Source organism: Cetorhinus maximus, chromosome 1 (assembly GCF_964194155.1).
Source record: "Cetorhinus maximus chromosome 1, sCetMax3.hap1.1, whole genome shotgun sequence".
In the NCBI taxonomy this organism is placed as follows: Eukaryota; Metazoa; Chordata; class Chondrichthyes; order Lamniformes; family Cetorhinidae; genus Cetorhinus; species Cetorhinus maximus.
In genome coordinates, this window is record NC_135879.1 from 39578366 (window position 1) to 39598065 (window position 19700).

Below are 19700 nucleotides of genomic sequence, written 5' to 3' on the forward strand. Positions count from 1 at the left end.
AAGCAGGCAGTTTTGAATGACTGAATAAGTATGGACTTTGAAGTTCAACTCCAACAGAAGAAGAACAACGAGGTTGTGCAGCATTACATTGTATTTGCACAGGCATCAAGGGAGGGAGTGAAATTGGAGCTAGGACATGAAGTTTGTGGTGAACTAAACAGGATGTCTTCTGTCTGCAATTGACCAGCAAGCCTTCTGGCTCATTTACAAATTGATGTTGCACAGGCAGTTTAATAACAAGAGTCATGGAATCAAAGCTTTGTATGTTGGTGATATATCAAAACAAATGGATAATACCACTAAGAGACAAAGTATAGATGAGGGATACAAAGGAGTCAAGAAGATACCTTTGGTAAGTCAGTTGCAGATACAGGAAGAGAAGCCATTGTGGACATGCTCAGAATATTGTTGTTGATTGTCTTGTTGGCAGCACAGAAAGTGGAGGGGGTGGTGTATCAATCATATCAAAGATTGCAAAGAGTTCAAGATAGGATAACATACCAGACTAACACCGACATAGAAAGTCACTGATGGCCAGGGCAGTCAGAGTGCTGTGGATATGACATAAACTAGACTGAAAAGATTCAAACAGCAAATGCCAATATAGTTGGATGGCAATGGCACATTCCAGAATCTTATGGTGGGAGGCGGGGTGGTTATAGATAAAGTTAGAGAATGCAAGAGTCACTGAGGGGAAGATTTTTAAATAGTAAAACAGTTACTGCAGTTTTGAAAATGGGGGAGCATTAGTAAGAGCCATCGTTGATGTCAGCAAGCATTGACCAAGAAGAGCAGTTGCATGGTTAGGATCTGACTTCACAGAGGTCAAGGAAGACAGTGGATGATCTCATGAAAGAGACTTAGACATTAGGGGAAGCTATAAAGAGTTTTGAGGTCAGAACTGGGAGTAGTCACGGAATGGCCAAGGCAGTGCAGTAAATTGCAACAATTTTGAAGACAAAAAAAATCCATGACAATTGGTGTTATTATCAGACACTAAATTATCAAGAAAAATAACTTACCTTTCTCTTTTTCTTTGAGGTAAGCAGATACGAGGTCATGCAAGAACATAATCAGTTCAGCATCCATGGTCACACAAATATGGTCAGTGAATTCTGTCACAACGCTACATTCTACCTTTGGTTTACTGTTGGGATCTATTGGACAGGAGAAAAAATAAAATCAACACAATTGTCCAGAGGCATGTAAAAAATGTTCTAATTTGTTATTTACTTACTTTAAATTGTTCATGTTTAAGGACTAAAAGTTGAATCCATAACTCTAGCAACTTTAACAGATGTATTTAAGAATCTACTTCAACAATAATTTATAAGCTGAGTAAACTCTAATAATGTATTACAATAGATTGCACAGACACTTGGCCAGCACTGAAAATTTCTCGGTTGGACACGTCCTGATCAGCAACCAGGAAAGAAAAGGTTGCTAAACTGAGGGAATGCCCACAGCTGATCAGTAATGGTTTCTATCATGACAACTCTCCACAGGGAAAGAGCAACTACATCAAAAGTATCTTTCACAAAAAAAGGTAAAGAATTCTACACAGAAAGTACTTCCCTCCTTCCCCATACCAGCATAAAAAATATATTCATGAATGTAACAATTCAACAGATTAAACAGTAAAGCAAAAGCAAAATACTGCGAATTCAGGGGCCGGAATTTTCCAGCTCCTCCATTCACATCGATGGGACTGGAAGATCCTGCCGGCATGAGGGGCTGGAAAATTCCAGCCAGGGTATCTGAAATAAAAACAAAAATGCTGGAAATACTCAGCAGATCAGGCAGTATCTGTGGAGAAAAGCAGTTAACAGCCGGAATCTTTTGCCTCTGCAGGAGGCGAGCGGGCTTAAGAATTTGATGGGTTGGCGTTGGGACCGATACCCGATGCCTTCCCGCCTCCACTGAAATGCAGATCTGGGCAGGAAGGCCAGTGGTTGACCTTCCCGCCCCGCTTCCACTTGAGTCCCTTAAGTGGCCAATTAACAATTAACTTAAGGGCCTCTTACTGCCTCTGTTGCAATCTTCCCAGCTCCACGTGGGCCTGCTGACATGCTGCCTGTACAACTGGTAAAACTGTGTGGGCTGCATGTCAGCTGGAAGGTGGGGTTGGGGGTCCCTTGATCTGCACCAATCTGTGCATGATCAAGAAATGGACATGGGGCAGGGAATTGGTAGCTGACAGCCACCACCCCCTCTGCCCTTGTTGCTGACCCCCATGGCTCCACTCTTCCCACAACCCCACACCGCAAGACCCCTCCCCCAACCGCATTTACCTTTTTCATGAGTCACTCCGTGATCCTGGGACTCTGGAGGGTGTTGTTCCGGCAATAGCCATGGGCCTCCTCTCTGGTGCTGCCGATTATAACAGCTGCCAGCCGAGCGTCTTCCGGGGTCCTCAGTCTGGAGGAAGGCACACTTAACTGCTGCTGTTTCAGTGAGCGAGACACTCACTGCAAACGGAAGATTCCGCCCAATGTTTCAGGTCAAGATGACTCAATGAATCAATTCTAATAAAAGGACATCTTGACCTGAAATGTTAACTGTTTCTCTCCACAGATGCTATCTGACCTGCTGAGTATTTCCAGCATTTTTTGTTCTTATTGAACAGTAAAGGTCTTTTTAAGATTATAAACGTTTTCAAACCTTTACCTTGCAGTGACGGTTCTTGAGGTTCCTGCATGTGTATTGATTTGAAGTCCAGCTGCATCCTTGGCAAGGCAAAAATTGTTTCTGTCTCATGGTTATAGTTGGCAGCTCCACGGAAGCCACTAAGCAGATTGGAACTTTTAATGGTTGCTTTACTGTCTCGGGTGTTAGCATCAACATTTCGAAGGAGGTTGAGCTCTATTTGAAAAAAAAAAGTCATTTTTACAAACCTTTGCTTCTCCTATTTTGAAACCAAGGATTATTGAGATTTGCTTTGGTTTTAAAGAAAAATTATGCACAAAATGGCAATCTCATGAAATCGCAATAATTGATTAAATAGATGAAACATGAACTTTTCTCAATATTTATGTTTACAATGTCCCGTAAGATCAATGCATTAAATGTAACCCATGGATAATTTTACTTGCAACTTAATGTAAACCTTAAACATATTGGAATTATAGGCACGTTTACACCATTACAAAATACAACTATTTCAGCACTTATATAAATCACAATAATCTACAGTTGACCCTTATGGTAACTATGAAATACTGAAAACTTGATTATATAAATTACACAAAATACTTTAAACAAAATAGGGGAGGTAAAAGGGACTAATTCAGCTGCATTCATTCTACAGTGCTCTAAACTTATTCCAATTCTGCTTCTGTAAGTTTTAGTCAGCTACGACCTGCAAAGTAGTTTATGAATCTTAACTACAATCTTGTACGTTCTTTCGTATTTCAAGGTAGGGTATGAAAACGGTAACATCTAAAGCTAATGGTAAAATAAATTTCCCAATTGAGTAATCTGTACTCAAACTTTGAATTGTCAGTTTTGAAACTATATCTGCAATATGAATTTGAATTTAATTGGCCTACATTTTGTTTGAAATTTTTCCCAGGTTAATCATATTGTCTAGAAGCAAAGAAATATGTTAAGCAATCGGTGATCTGAATTTTATTTGAGCATTCAAAGACACATTTACATTGATCATGAATCAATGTTTATTTGCATATTGTATTAAAACTAAAACCCCAAATCAGAATTGCAGTACATTTCACAATGTGTGGTTAGATAGTTTACTAAAGTATTAGAATTTTGAAATGGTGTTATTTTTGAAAACAGGAATTTTCTCTCGATTGCTATCTTTGATTTTTCTCACAGGTGCACCATCCCTGACTGACAGAGTCAGACATTGCATTCCTAGGCCCTTCCTCTCCCTCACCCTCACCCCAATGATGGTTTCTTATCAGGTTCTTGAAATGTGCAAGACCAATTTAGGGTCACTTTCCATCAATTTTCCATCCCTGTGAGGAAGAGTCAGGCCTCAACAAGGCAAGCCCCAGTAGAAACTGATTCCTGTGCAATTTTAGATACAAATCTGCCTCCTACCAGTCCATGTTGTACTTGTGGTTTGACATACTATACCCCGGAGAGAACAAGCAAGGAATGACAAATGGCATTTTCTCTCATTAAAACATACTCTTTTCACAGACCATATACAATCTTCCCAAAAGTAGACTCTATTTCATTGATTTAATCTTGAGGGAAACCTCTGCATTAACACGGCTATTTTCCCACAGTTAGCCAACATAAATTACAGAACATCTATCTATTCTCATGTTTACCCTGGACTGCCGCCTTTTAAAAGCTACTTTTCAAAAGACTTCTCGCTTGGGCCAATAACAGTTGTTTCGCTGGCTGAAACCAGTGGCTGAGGTTTACAAAGGCCTTTAGTAAGTTGGAGAAGAACTTTTGGAGAACATTGGTTTGATGTGGAAGACTGACATTCCAGCTCTCTCTATAAACCATGTCAGAATGTTAAACTCTTCCACAAGGCTACTTTGCATTGATTTAGAAAGATGCAACTTCTGTCACCAAACTCAACAATGTACCAAAATACCCAGATAGTTCACAGACTCAACATATGAACGTTTTCCTGGAATCTTTTAGGTAAGAGCCAATCTACTCCTGTTGTAAAGAGCCCATGTAGGATGTTTCCTGGAAGCCATATCATCATTTTTATTCTCTTATTGCAACCCTTTGACTTCGCCTGTTATAGTCAGGTAGCTTAAGACCTTGGGCGTTATAAATTCCATTTTTCCTGGGACAAATCTTTACACATTAGTGGAATTATCTAATAACCAAGGATGTGTAAGTCCACAAGGTGCATGAAGGGTAACAGGGCACATTGTGAGTGCTGAATTGGAATACATTAGAGATGACTGAAAGACTTCTCTAAACCAAACTTTGAGTGTGGCACAAAAGCATTGCCGCTCTGCATTATCTTACAAGACTAATGACCTCTAGGTTCCACCACAACCTGAAGTTATGTTTTACAATGTCAAAGCTGAGAGCCCATTTACAGTGGTGCATATACAAAAAGATCTGTTGGACCATTTCACTTTCCTGCAATACGTCAGATTGTGTGGTTAATTTCTTCAACAGTCTTTCCAATAGTACCAGAGTTCACATTGCCCATAATTGCTCACATGTTTCCAGAGCATTACAGCCACCTTATATGGCTGGATAGCTATAACTGGACTTAAAAATGTTCTCACTTTTAGAAATTAAAGTCAGAAAATTGCTCTTTCTCCCACTTTGTAGACAAATCAGCATACAAAATGATCACGCATTGAAGCAAAGCACAGTCAATGAGAAAATTGTACTAAGTTGGTTTGGCATTAAGCTGCTGTAGCACAGCATAAAGCAGTGTCGTAAAACACACTCTTTAAAGGGATGGTCTTCTGCTATTTGGAGTTCTTATTCGAAAGTAAATCAATGGAACGAAAATGAAAAATAAATAAGTTATTAAACTTTCTTACCTTCATTCCTCATGGCAGTAACGTAGTTGAACCACTCCTGTACAGTTGCAACACCATGTGGTGGGTTTTCATGACGACGTCTAGTTATTTTGGTGATTGTTGCCATTGGACTTTCTAAAGCACCACCAGGCTTTGTAACCATTGTATTGTGTCCCAAATGAAAGTCCAGTGTTTGTACAATGTATGTTGAATGATCGCTGGCACCTTTAGGACGATTAAAATAATGAGTGTGGCTAAATACAATTCAGAGCAACAAGATTACAGTTTTTAGAATTGGCAGATATCCTGGTTAAAAACTTACTTTCCTTCAAAATGAAAATGTCAATGCATTTATACCAGCTCTAAAATAGCTATTTGGCTTTATTTTACTCATTCCGGTTTCCAATTGATTTTGTTGAATAGTAGAAATAAAAATACTCAGTAAAGTTAAAGGAGGTTAAAGGTCTTGTCCCACCCTTAATCCAGCTCTTCTTGTCCCACCCACCCCTTAAACCAGTTTATATTTCACCTCTCTTCTATTTTTACTTAGTTCTGTTGAAGGGTCATTCGGACTCGAAACGTTGACTGTGCTCCTATCCGCAGATGCTGCCAGACCTGCTGAGTTTTTCCAGGTATTTTTGTTAAAGTTAAAGGAGGGTTTGTTTCAACTATTTACATTTCTAATAAAAAGTGGTAAACTCAAACTACTTAACAAAAGTGACTTCTGGTCAAGAAGGAGCCTTACTGGGTTGATCTACTTTAACTAAAGGTGGATCTCCCAGAACTTTTAATCAATTTTTAAATGATGTATTAGAGATATACTTGTTTGAAATAGGGTTGTATGGATCATAAACTGGAAGTCTCACTAATGGTCAGCGAGCAATTTGGGTAAATCTGCTAGCAGGAACAACTGACCTGCTGGTGGGCTGTGCTCAGTATATCATAATTAGTTGAGGGGACAGTGATCTGTGATCTAATTGACCAAAGAGATTCTATGACCCTCCATCAAACAAATGTAAGACTTACAGTAAGATAGACAGATGTGATTAAATGTGACATAAAAGAAATTTTAAAAACCCCTGAGTGTTTAGTTAACCTCATTTAGAAATTAAAACAGATGCTATTGGGGAAAATTCTGAAGAAATATCACTTAAATTCTAAGTAATATTGAGACTAAGATGTTTCAACTACCCACCCGGTGTTATAATAAACAAGGAGGAAATTTTGACAGCTTCGTTATGACACGTTATTGTTTTTTAAACTAAATCAGTTTGGTTTAACTATTTTATCTCAGCATTCAAAATCTCTACTATGTTACGGATATATATTATAAAAATGTACAATCTTGGAACACAATTAATTCATTACACTATGAGTTTTTAAACAAATGGATTCTCCTGTTGCTTCAACAAACGATTGTTCAGCAAGGACTGGATATAAAAACATATAGTAAATCTCACAAAAGTCATTCAGTGTGCAGTAAAAGATTCACAAAATCCATTTTCATACATTAAGGAAAATCTTTAGAGTGGAAACAATGTTACTGATATTGGAATAATTGTACTTTCATTTTGCAAATGTAGCAACATAGTGCAATAAACTTCTATTATTATAACACATGTTTAGTATGGGGGCACTAAACAAAGACATAGGGTTGTTTTCATCAGTAGCATCACTGCTATGTGGGCAAAATTGGCCAACCTAGGGCAAAGATCAGGACATTTTAAAAGCGTGTTACGTCTAAAACATAGGAAATAGAAGCAGCAGTAGGCCATTCGGCCCCTCAAGCCTGCTCCACCATTCAACTAGATCATGGCTGATCTTCTACCTCAATGTCATTTTCCCCGCACTATCTCCACATCTTTTGGTACCTTTAGTAGTTAAAAATTTGTCGATCTCTGTCTTGAAAATACTCAATGACTGAGCCTCCACAGCCCTCAGGGGTAGAGAATTCCAAAGATTTACTACCCTCTTGAGTGAAGAAATCCTTCCTTATCTGAGCCCCAAATGGCCTAACCTTTATTCTGAGGCTATGTCCCCAGATTCTATAGCCCCCCCCAGGCAGGGGAAACATCTTGCATATGCCCTCTTGAGCCCTGTAAGAACTTTGTAGGTTTGAATGAGATCTCGAGCCCTGTAAGAACTTTGTAGGTTTGAATGAGATCACCTCTCATTCTTCTAAACTCCAGAGAATACAGGCCCAGTCTCCTCAATCGTTCCTCATAGGATAATTCCGCCATCCCAGGAATCAGTCTGGTGAACAGTTGCTGTACTCCCTCTATGGCAAGTATATCCTTTCTTAAATAAGGGGTCCAAAATTCTACACAATACTCCAGGTGTAGTCTCACAAAGGTCTATACAACTGCAGCAAGACCTCTTTACTCCTGTACTCAAATCCTCTTGCAATAAAGGCCAACATATCATTTGCCTTCTTAATAGCTTGCCTGCTCCTGCAAACTAGCTTTCAGTGACTCAAGAACAACAACACCCAAGTTCCTTCGGACGTCAACACTTCCCAATCTCTCCCTATTTAAGAAACACTCTGCATTTGTTTTTCCTACCAAAGTGGATAACTTCTGATTTTTCCATATTATAATCAGTCTGCTATGTTCTTGTTCACTCACTAAGCCTGTCTAAATCCCCTTGAAACCTCTTAGCATCCTTTTCACAACTCACATTCCCACTTAGTTTTGTGTCATCAGCAAACTTGGAAATATTACAATTGATCCCCACATCCAAATCATTGATATAGATTGTGAATAGCTGGGGTCCAAGCGCTGATCCTTGTGGTAACTTGCTTGTCATAGCCTGCCAACCTGAGAATGACCCATTTACTCCTACTCTCTGTTTTCTGTCCGTTAACCAATTCTCAATTTATGCCAGTATATTACGCCCTATCTCGTGTTCTATTTTTGATTACTAACCTCTTGCATGGGACCTTATGCACCAAATCCACTGGTTCCCCCTTAGCTATTCTGCTAGTTACATCCTCAAAAAAACTTCAACAGGTTTGTCAAACATGATTGCCCTTTCATAAATCCATGGTGACTCTGCCCAATCCTACCATTATCTTCTAACTGTTCAGTTATCACATCCTTTATAATAGATTCTAGCATTGTCCCTGTTATTGATGTCAGGCTAACAGGTTAGTAGTTCACTGTTTTCTCCCTCCCTCCTTTCTTCAATAGTGGGGTTATATTTGCCACCTTCAATCTGCAGGAATATTGCAGAATCTATAGAATTTTGGAAGATGACCACCAATACATCCATTATCTCTACAGCCACCTCTTTCAATACTCTGGGATGTAGATCACCGGGTCCAGGGGATTTATCAACTTTTGATCCCATTAAGTTTTCCAGTATTACTTTTTTACTAATACTAATCTGTTTCAGTTCTTCATGCTCACTAGTCTCTTGTTTCTCTAGTATTTTTGGAACGATTTCCATATCTTCCTCCTTGAAGACAGATGCAAAGCATTTGTTTAGTTTCTCTGCCATTTCCTTTTTCCCCATTACAAATCATCCTGCATCTGCCTGTAATGGATCCAATTTGTCTTTGTTAATCTTTTCCTTTCTACATACCTATAGGAGCTTATACAGTCAGTTTTTATGTTTTTCACCAGTTTACTCTCATATTCTATTTTCTCTTTTTTTGTCAGTTTCTTGGTCCTCCTTTGTTAAATTCTAAAAAGCTCCCAATTCTCAGGCTTACGACTTTTTTGGCCACTTTATAATCCTCTTCCTTTGATCTAATGCAATCTTTTACTTCTTTTGTTAGCCACAGTTGGAACTTGCTGGGTTTTTGTGCATTAAAGGAATGTAATTTTGTTCGAAACTATGGCCTGAACTTTTCCTGCGTTGGGCAGGCTTGGCAGGAGCGGGTGGGGGCAGTCGTGGAGCCTACCGCTGCCTGCAATCAGCTCCGCACCGCCATTTTACACAGGCAGGCCATTTAAGGCATGCCCAGTGTGTATTGTGAGCAGTAGCGCTGAGTGCTACTTATGCAGGCGGGGAGAGGCGAGAGAGTCGGGTCCAGCGCTCTTTCACGCATGCACACGGAGCTGCCTCAGGGAGATTGAAGCGTTTTTAAATAAATAAATAAATGGAATAAAAAATTAATGAAACATGTCCCCTCATGTGGCTGTGTCACATGAGAGGGGACATGTTTTTATTTTTCAGAAATTTTTAAAATGTAATTTGTAAACGCTTTAGGAAATCTCATCCCACTCATGGATGAGGTTTCCTAAAAAACGTAAAGGCCACTTGGCCTTTTTGCCTGCCCGCCAACCGTAAGGTTGGACGGGCAGCGTAAATCTGAAATCAATTAGTTCCTTAATGGCCTTAATAGGCCTTTAAATTATCAGCGGGCATGTGCCCGCCGAACGAAACATCACGAGACAGCGTTATTTTACGTGCCTGTATGTCGGGCCCACTCCTGCACGCCGACTGAAAAATCCTGGCCTATGTTAGCCATTGCCTGTCTACCATCATACCTTTTAACGGAGTTGCCCAATCCACTATAGCCAATTTGCCCCTCATTACTTCATAGTTTCCTTTGTTTTGATTTAAGACCCTGGTTTCTGATTGAACTACTTCACTTCATGTAAAATTCTATCATATTATGGTCACCCTTTCCTAAAGGCTCCTTTACAACAAGATTATTAATTAGCCCTTTCTCATTGCACAATACTAGATCTAAAATAGCCCGTTCCCTAGTTGGTTCCACCATGTACTGGTCTAGAAAACCATCTTGCATACATTCCAAGAATTTGTCCTCCACAACATTAGTATTAATTAGGTTTATCCAGTCTATATGTAGTATGAAATCCCTCATGATTACCCTTGTTACATGCACGTCTAAATTCCCGATTTACATAATGACTTACATTACTACTGCTGTTTGGTGGCCGATGAACCACTCCCACCAATGTTTCCTACCCCTTGCTGTTTCTTAGTTCCCCCCAAACTGATTCTATGTCTTGATCTATTGAACTAAGGTCCTCTCTTACTCCAGTGTGGATGCCCTCTTTAATTAACAGAGCTATGCCCTTTCTGAATGTCACAAACCCTTGGATATCCAGGTCCCAGCTTTGGTTTCCTGGTAGCCACGTCTCTGTAATGGCTATCAGGTCATACATATAAATTTCTATTTGAGCTGGCAAGTTTCTCCCCAGCATAATCTCTGGAGCCATGTGCAAATTGGCATAGGGTAAATATGATTAGAGAGATGAATGTGTGGCTCAAAGACTGGTGCGGAAGAAGTAGGTTCCGGTTCATGTTTTATCTGTTTTATTGTGAATACTGCAGGCATTCAGATACAGAGTCATTAATTCCGTTTTTTCACTGTTTTTGTAAACTCTAGCCCTATCTGCTGGTACACTCTTAAATTTGCAATTACTATTCCTTCCTGCCATACTCTGATTATTACCTTGATCTATTGCCTTGTTAGCTCCCATTAATTTACTCAAGCTTCCCCTACATGATCCTTCCCTCCACTATTTAGTTTAAAGCCCTCTCTACTTCCCTAGTTATGCGACTCACTAGAACACTGGTCCCAGCACGGTTCAGGTGAAGTCCGTCCCAATGGTACAGTCCCCACTTTCCCTAGTATTGATGCCAGTGGCCCATGAACCGGAACCTACTTCTTCTGCACCAGTCTTTGAGCCACACATTCATCTCTCTAATCATATTTACCCTATGCCAATTTGCACATGGCGCCAGAGATTATTAAGTTTGAGGTTGTGCCTTTTAATTTAGTGCCTAGCTCCTCATACTCCCTATGCAGAACCTCTTTCCTAGACTTACCTACATAATTGGTACCTACATGGATCATGACAACTGGATCCTCCCCCTCCGACCGCAAGTTTCTCCCCAGCCCTGAGCAGATATCTGAAACCCTGGCACCGGGTAGGCAACACGGCCTTCTGCATTCTCACTCTTGGCTGCAGAGAACAGTGTCTATCCTCCTGACTATACTGTCTCCTACTACCACTACATTCCTTTTAACTCCCCCTACTTGAATGGCTGTACCATGGTCAGTCTGCTCATTCATACAACAGCCCTTGCTCTTGTCCATAAGCTTTGCAAGAACTTCAAACTTGTTGCTGAATTGCAAGGTCTGAGGCTCCTCCACTTCCACCTTCTCGATTCCCTTACCTGCCTGACTCTCAGTCAACCCTCCTGTCCCTGACCACTGACCAAATAAATCAGATGATGCTAATCTAACGGGTGTGGCTGCCTTCTGGAACAAAGTGTCCAGGTAACTTTCCCCCTTCCTGACCCGTTGCAATGTCTGCTGAAGCTCCTCAAGCCACAGACACTTACTACAGATATGTTGGCCATGGATTGCAGTGGCATCCAGGAGCTCCCACAAGCTGTACCCATGACACATCACCTGTCCTGCTAACTTTAATGTGTTAATAAAATTTATTTTTCTTAATTAATTTATAGTTCCCCTCTTCACTGAACTCTCTCACTCACCAAACACCTGGCTTCATACATTGTGCACTCAAGCACCACTCTATACAGACAATAACTATCTAAATCCTATTTGCTTTAACATGAAAATGCAAATATAATTGCAGGCTAAGATGCATGCATAGGACTGGGACATTATATAACAATCATATAAAAATACTTCCTTATTGCAAAATGAGCCCATCCTCAACCCAAAGCTGTTTCTCATTTACCATCTTCCCAGATTTTCTGAGCCTCAGTCCAGAAAGCAATGTTGGGCTCCTCCAGGTGGAATAACGCCCAAGATTTTGAACGGAAGTTTGGTCCATGAAAGCATGCCAGAGTCATATGATTTCCATGCAAGCTCATGGATCCACCCAGCTGTACTGCATCTTCAGGCAAAGGCATTTGGAATAGGGAGATCTGGCATCCAGCAATCACTTTTAACACTTCTGGCCAATGGCGATGATGTGCTGCATCTAGTACTGCCAACAAGAAAAAAAACATAAAGTACAGATACAGCCTAAAATTTTTTTCATATTTTTAAGTTTATATATTTCTTTCAAGAAAGTTAGGTTGGTAATTCTCACAATGTTCACTGGAGCTCCTCTCCACATTTATTACTGGCGTTTTTGGGGGTAGATACTGGACAGGTCCCCAGGTAGAAAGGGCTCGTTTGCTGGTATCAAATTGCTGAGTGAAAAATTCCTGCAATTTCATTCCAATTTTAATTAGGTCTGGTGTGGTTGATCGCGAGATCATGACCTGGAAAATGTCCCATTGTAGATCTCCATGAACAAAAACTTCACTGGAAGGGTTGAGAATAAATAAAATTAAAATTAATAAATACTTAAAATGTTGTGTACGTTAATTCTAGAATTTACCTTTCAGTTTGTAAGTAGCTTTTATGCATGCATAGGACTGCTACATTATACAATAACGTAAAAAAATACTTCCTCAATGCCAATTGAACCCATTCCCAACCCAAAGTCATTTCTCATTTACCATCTTTCCAGACTTTGAGCCTCAGTCCAAAAGGCAATGTTGAGCTCCTCAAGGTGGAATAAAGCCTAAGATTTTGAACGCAAGTTCATTCCATGAAAACATGCCAGAGCATGTTTAGGAATTTATAGGAAACTCAGAGACACAAACTCAAATGCTCCAAACATTCCCAGATGACTAAACTAATAAGAATGTAGTTAATAGTTAAATATCCATACCCCCAAAATCTATGAGTATGTGGCATTAGACATCAGTAAGTATTTTACTACAGGAACTTCGTATTTATGTAATGGAACAATAGCACAGCTCAAATCATTTGCAATTGTAAGCAAAATAATAGTTTCCCATGCATAATCATGGCACATATAATTGTACCCATTATTAACAAGGTCATGTACCTTTTTTCAGTCATGCTCAAATCTACTGTATTATGAAGATTGACTTTCCATTCATCTTGTAGTTGCAGATCTGCATTGCTGAAAATTCCCATCAGGATACTCGATCCCATATAATCAACTCGTGCATCAGTGGAACCCAATGTGATCTGGATTTTGTGGCTGGGTTGTTGGTTTGGATGTTCTGATATGTGAGCTTCAAACAGTAAGTGAAGTTATTTTCCATCAATTTTTAAGTATAAGTACTTGAAATATTGAAAATTTCTTTTGACATGTAAAAGGTCATAAATGCATTAGAAAACAAAATTTTTAAAAATTTTGCTGCCTCCTTACATTTCCTTTCTCAATGTTGTATAGTAAAGCAAAACAGCATATTATTGCTAGATCAAATTAAAACTGAACAATTAACATAATTCTATTTATAATGACTGTGGTATTTCCCTGCAAATAGTTTTAAAGATCACTCAAAACGTTCTCCCATAATTTTCCCCCTATTTTTTGCTTTATGCCTTTCAACTGTCTTATATTGTGCCTTTGAGCAGTTATTATTTGAAAGATACCAAATAAGCATAAGTTGTTGTGGTCACACTGGGGGTGGGGGGTGGGGGGGAGGTGACATAGTGGTAATGACATTGGAATAGGAAGCCAGAGGCCCAGGCTAATGCTCTGGAGACATAGGTTTAAATCCCATCACTGCAGCTGGTGGAATTTAAATTCAATTGATAATTCTGGAACTAGAAACCAATCTTAGTAATGGTGTTCATGAAACTATCATCGTCATTAAACTAATGTCCGTTAAGGATAGAAATTTGCCATCCTTACTTGGTTGGCCAACATGTGACTCCAGACCAACAACAATATGGTTGACTCTTAACTGACCTCTGAAATTGCCCAGCAAGCTGATCAGTTCAAAGGCAATTAGGGATGGGCAACAAATGCTGGCCTTGTCTGCAAAGCCCACATTGGACCCCTGCAATGGCCAACTGGGCTTGGGGTAGGCCGGCCATGAGGAGAATCACTGTACAAGTATCATTTATCAATGCTCTTTTCTCATTTCCAGAAGAAGAATTCTCACAACGCCGGTTAGCGGGTGAGGACTGATGGCGGGCCCGCCCAGGTAGTGCTGCTTAGCCGCTTCGAGCAGGAGGCCCTCGACCTGGAGAGGTGCCATGCACCCAGGTCCACCGGAGCCGGAGAGGCTGGGGTTCCACGGGCAGGTATGTGTGGCCAGCACTCACGTCACCAGTAGTCTCCCAACAGCCGTGGCAGTGCTGAACAGTGAGTGACTTTACCAACATGGCTTGCCCATTGCGTGTGGAATGATGAGCGCATGATGATCCGGGGGACAGGCATGTACATTTACATTTTCCGCACGCTAACTGGCCGAATTTCCTTACTCTTCCTTTCAGCATCAGCAGCGCAGGGACAGACCCGGAGCAGCAGGGGACCCCTCTGATACCTGAGGACCATGAAGTTCCATCACAAGCGTCACACCATCTCCGCCAGGCAGGCACCAGTGCAGATACTGGCACCCCAGTGGGCATCAGATCCTTGGCTTGTGTCCCGGGGCACAACGGTGAGGGCACTTAGTCGCTGGAGGAGCTGGCAGAGACAGAGAATGCCCATGGCGCTAGCAGTCGGAGGACTGCTGGGGCCCAGGCATATGCTCAGTTCGTGGCTGATGATGAGCCTCTGGTGTCGTCCGCGATGCAGCCAACTCATGAGATGCGGCCGGGTGTGCGTGACCATCTGGTGGAGATACACGAGGCTGTGCTTGGCTTGGTGTCAGTGGTGGAGGATTCTACGCGGACCGTAGCCAATGCACTGAGCCTCATGGATGAGCGCCAAGCTTCCTTCATGGAGAGAGTGACGACTCTCATGAAGAGGCAGCTCCAGGGACAGGATCAGGGGTTCCTGGGGTCGTATTCAGACTTGCAATCCCTCATAGCAGGCAGGGCAAGCACAGGCTCCAGGGGCCAGAGGACGTCTGCCTAAGTCATCGAGGCCAACAGGACGGCAGATTTCAGATGGCAGTGCCAGCGAGGGGGCACCACAAAGACATAGTACCCGCAAACGTAAAATTAAGGCACCTTAGGCACACCCCGGGCTCATCACTGGTGGCTTTTTGCTGGCCCCCACCCCCCCACCCCCTATGAGTTCCTTCTGATTGTGTTTGCAGTGCAACACCATTTTATTTGTGTTATGTTAAGAGACTTTTGTGAAAGCATTAAATTAAGATCGTCTAACATGGCTGGGGCTGCCTCTTTTCTTGAGCAGGTGGATGGATTCCTGAGATGTTAGGAGTGACATTGACATTTATTGACTGGGCCCATCATCAATGCTTCTATCCTGACAGGTTTGGCACTAATGCCTCCAGTATGGAGCCTGCAGCCCAGGCTTGTGTTGGAGGTCCATATGTGCTGTGCTAGCTGAAGGTTCCTTGGATTAGAGTGTCCCGGGTGTCCCTGCCTCCCTGGAGTATGCCCGGGTCAGCGTCTGCCCCTTCATTATTTCCCTGTGCATACTCATCCTCAGACTCACTGCTGGACTCATTGTGTTCAGCCACAGCCACTCGGTCTACATCTTTTTCGTCCACAGCATCCCCCCTTTGCAGCGCAAGATTGTGGAGAGCACAGCATGCAACCACTATCAGCAACACTTGATCTGGGGGTACTGGAGTGCGCCCCTGGAACGGTCCATTTTGAGAAGACCGATGGCTCTCTCCACCACAGCCCCTGTGGAGGCGTGACTTCTATTGTACCGCTGCTCATCTTCTGTTCTTGGATGGCGGAGAGGCGTCATGAACCATCTTCTGAGGTGATAACCCTCGTCACCCAGCAGCCATCCACCCAGCCGGGCTGGAGCACTGAAGAGCCTCGGCACCTGCGAGTGTCTGAGGATGTAGGCGTTGTGGGAGCTGCCTGCGTACCTTGCACAGGCTTGCAGAATCTGCAGCTTGGGATCACACACTATTTGCGCGTTTATGGAGTGGAAGCCCTTCCTGTTGACGAAGACACTGGGCTCACCTGCTGGCGCCTTGATGGCCACATGTGTGCAGTCTATTGTACCCTGGACGCAGGGGAACCCAGCAATTGCCTCTGGCTCGCTATGTCTGGCTGGCCTTGTCCCAGCGGTAGTGGATGAAGGTAAATGCATGCCTGAACAGAGCGTTTGTGACCTGTTTGACACAAGTGTGGACATCTGATTGGGAGACACCGCAAAGATAACCCACTGAACCCTGGAAAGAGCTGGAGGCATAAAAGTTGAGGGCAGCTGTGACCTTTAGAGCTACAGCCATGGGGTGTCCAACCACACAGTCAGCTAAGATTTCTGGCCCAATCATCTGACAGATAGTGTTGACTGTCTCCCTTGACAGACAGAGCCTCCTTCGGCATTGCACCTCAGACATATTGAGGTAGCTGCTTCGCCACCTGTATACCCTAGCAACATGATAGTGGCGTCTTCTGCGGCCCCTTACGCCTTGGACTACCTCTTGGCCCTGCACCCCTTGTGCCTGCGCCTGTCCTCCCAAAGGTGGCTCCCCTGGAGGCTGAATATGCACTCCTGGCCTCCTCCCCCTTCTAGTCCTCCCTTCTTCCTCAAAGGAGGTGCCTCCAATGGAGAGATCACCTCCCATCCCCAGGCTCAGGGAGGCTTCCTGAAACCTACAGGCCCCAAAACAAATCCTCACTGCAAAGTGCTGACCTGAAGGTTATGAGTCCAGTCCAAGCAGCTGGTATGCGTTTTGAAGTTTTCCAGCTCACACAGGCAAGTTTCAATAACTTTTGTACAATAACTTATAAATTGGTAGAATCGCAGCCCCACTGAGCCCTCTTCTCCCGCTCATTGATGAGGTTCATACAAATTTCTGCTATCCGCCTGCCCGTTGTGCCCGTGCGACGAGCCGAATATCGCACGGGCGCCGCAAAATCCCCGTCAATTGGAGCCTCAAGGGCCTTAAGTGGCCGGTTAATTAATGGCAGGTGTGCAATGGAGATCGTCGTGCGCCCGCCCACCAAAATATTGCGATGGCGCACGGTGACATTGGGACACTCGCCTGATGGCACCGTGCGTCATTTTAAGCGTTGGAGTGCGGGTCCCACCCCCCACACGTCAAACGAAAATTCTGCCCTATGTGTAAAAATGTAAGTAGTTCAAAAGAACAGACCAAGGTTTGTGGTTGATCTTCGGTCCCTAAGTCTAATAACACTGCTGTGTAAACAAAAGCAGAGGGGTGTTAAGAACTCAACACAAATCGTACTACTTTGTTCTACTTGTGAAATAATGCTGATGCCAATAATTTAAGTAGGTCCAGCTGCTGTGTTTCGCACAGGCTGCATTAAACAATAAATTCAATCTATTGTGTCTGTTGTGGCATTTCGTGGTGTAACATTTCGGTATACACTGTACCATAAGGAAACTACTTTTTCACTTTTAAGTATTAAATAAGTACTAAAAAAAGTACTAAAAAAAATAAACCCAATTTCATCAGATGTAACTGTTAGGATAAAACAAATAGAAAATGTTATAATTGATCTATTCACATAACATATGCAGCTGCACAGGATTTTAAAAAGGAAAATTAAGACCAGGTGACAATGATCAATGACACATCTTTAATCAACATAATAATCCCACATCAACAGTTTGATTCCCAGCACTTTAAGTGGCCAGCAGTAAATGGTTTATTAGAGAAATAAAATGTTAACACTATTTGGGGATTGGGGGGGACGGTGAAAGAGAACAAAAGAGTTAAATGGGCCAGAGTTTGCTGTCAAAATGACAGTGAGACTAATGGCAGTTGCTGATATTTTGCATAAATTGTGCAGCTATTTCAGGCAAGGGGAAGATGTGCAGTTAATGCATATATCCAAAAGCTGTTGTTCGAGTTGTGCTGCTCCACTATAAGCTTTGTGAAAATGGCATTTCGCTGTCTTCCTCATCAGTGATAGCCATTGAATGTCATGAAATTTCTGTATTTGTGCCATAGATATGAACTAAACCCACCAGGTATTTAGGACAAGTCATATCTAATATATTATTTCAATGACATGATAATTAACCTCTTTTCCAATGAAAAATGACAATTACAATTGTCAAGTAGCATTCCTTCAGGTTTTTGAATTTTTCAAGGAGATTTAAAAGAAGTCAAATTATAAATTTAGGACGGAATCGTCCCAGGTTTGCACTAAGTGTTGTAGTGGGTGGGTAAAACAACGCTTTACCCACTGGCCTACATGGTGGCTTTTCACGCCGTATCGTCCCAAACCCGCTGCATTAGTTATGCATTCCCAGGAAACATGGTGTTTCGATGACATGTGGGCTCTCATTCACCCGCCATGCTTCATCTCGTTGCTTCATCACACCGGGTGCCATATTTCAAGTCCAGATGCGCACACACATCTCAGTGCTTCCAGCCCAGGACTACTGCAGGGAAGATGCCCATGAAAGGCAAAAAGACTGCAGCCCCCAGGTTCAGTGATGCATCATTGGAACGCCTTTTAGATGCCATCGAGGCCCGCCGTGATGTTCTCTATCCCCGCTCTGGCCGCAAGATGGGCAGCGGCGTGACCAACCAGGCTTAGGAGGTGGTGATCAGTGCCAATACTACACGGAAGAGGTTGGCCATCCAATGCAGGTAGAGGATGAATGATCTCATCCATGCAGCCAGGGTATGGCAACCATCTCATCACTCTAAACTCACACTCAAGCCCATCACACATTCACTGGCATCTCCCTCACTGCCATCTCAAGGGACATCACCACCCATTCTCATACACATACCCTCACACGTCCATCTTGCCTCATCTCCTCTGGAGATAGCCTCCTCAGCCCTCACCATCTTGAGGCCGCTTGCACAGATCATCATGTGCCCCCACAAACACCCTGGGTTACCCTCCTTCCCCAGTACAGCCCTCCATCCTGCATCCTTTTCCCTTGCCCGAGGCCACTTCTCCCCCTTCTCCAGGCAAGCCCTGGCCCTGCAGCCTTTGAAAAGCCACCCACATTTGGCTGATCTGGTAGGTAGAGCCCCCCTAAAAGTGATGTGAGGTGTCTGTGAAGCCTTGCGCTGACTACGAGTGCTGATCGAAGCAAGGTAGGCAAACAAACCTTGAAGTCCTGAATAAGGTGCAGTCTGCCAGGTGCATATTGCTTATGTGCTGTCGTGAAACACGTCAGCATGTTTTCCCGCCAAGGTAGGCGGCCGATCCGGCTGGGGCTAGGGAGAACAATTCCGGCAGGCTGGCCTAATAATGATATGCATATGTATTACAATGAGGTTCCTGATGTCCGATGGTGGGAAACGTGGCCTGCCATTGGCAGGCTGAGCAGACGATCACAAACTGGTTTCACACCGTCGTAAAACCAATCG

At 42.7% G+C, this 19700-nt stretch overlaps 1 protein-coding gene across 10 annotated transcripts in view; it reads right to left on the reverse strand.

The window, feature by feature from the left end:
- Positions 1 to 19700, reverse strand: part of kiaa1109 (KIAA1109 ortholog) — a 533049-nt gene that overhangs the window by 10863 nt on the left and 502486 nt on the right. For all 10 annotated transcript variants that reach the window (XM_078539938.1, XM_078539971.1, XM_078539945.1 and 7 more), the window contains 6 exons: positions 13331 to 13523; positions 12521 to 12738; positions 12164 to 12415; positions 5496 to 5699; positions 2668 to 2862; positions 1023 to 1157 (listed from right to left, as the gene is read on the reverse strand). In XM_078539938.1, coding sequence (XP_078396064.1) covers positions 1023 to 1157; positions 2668 to 2862; positions 5496 to 5699; positions 12164 to 12415; positions 12521 to 12738; positions 13331 to 13523 — 1197 coding nt within the window. The remainder of the gene's footprint in view (positions 1 to 1022; positions 1158 to 2667; positions 2863 to 5495; positions 5700 to 12163; positions 12416 to 12520; positions 12739 to 13330; positions 13524 to 19700) is intronic.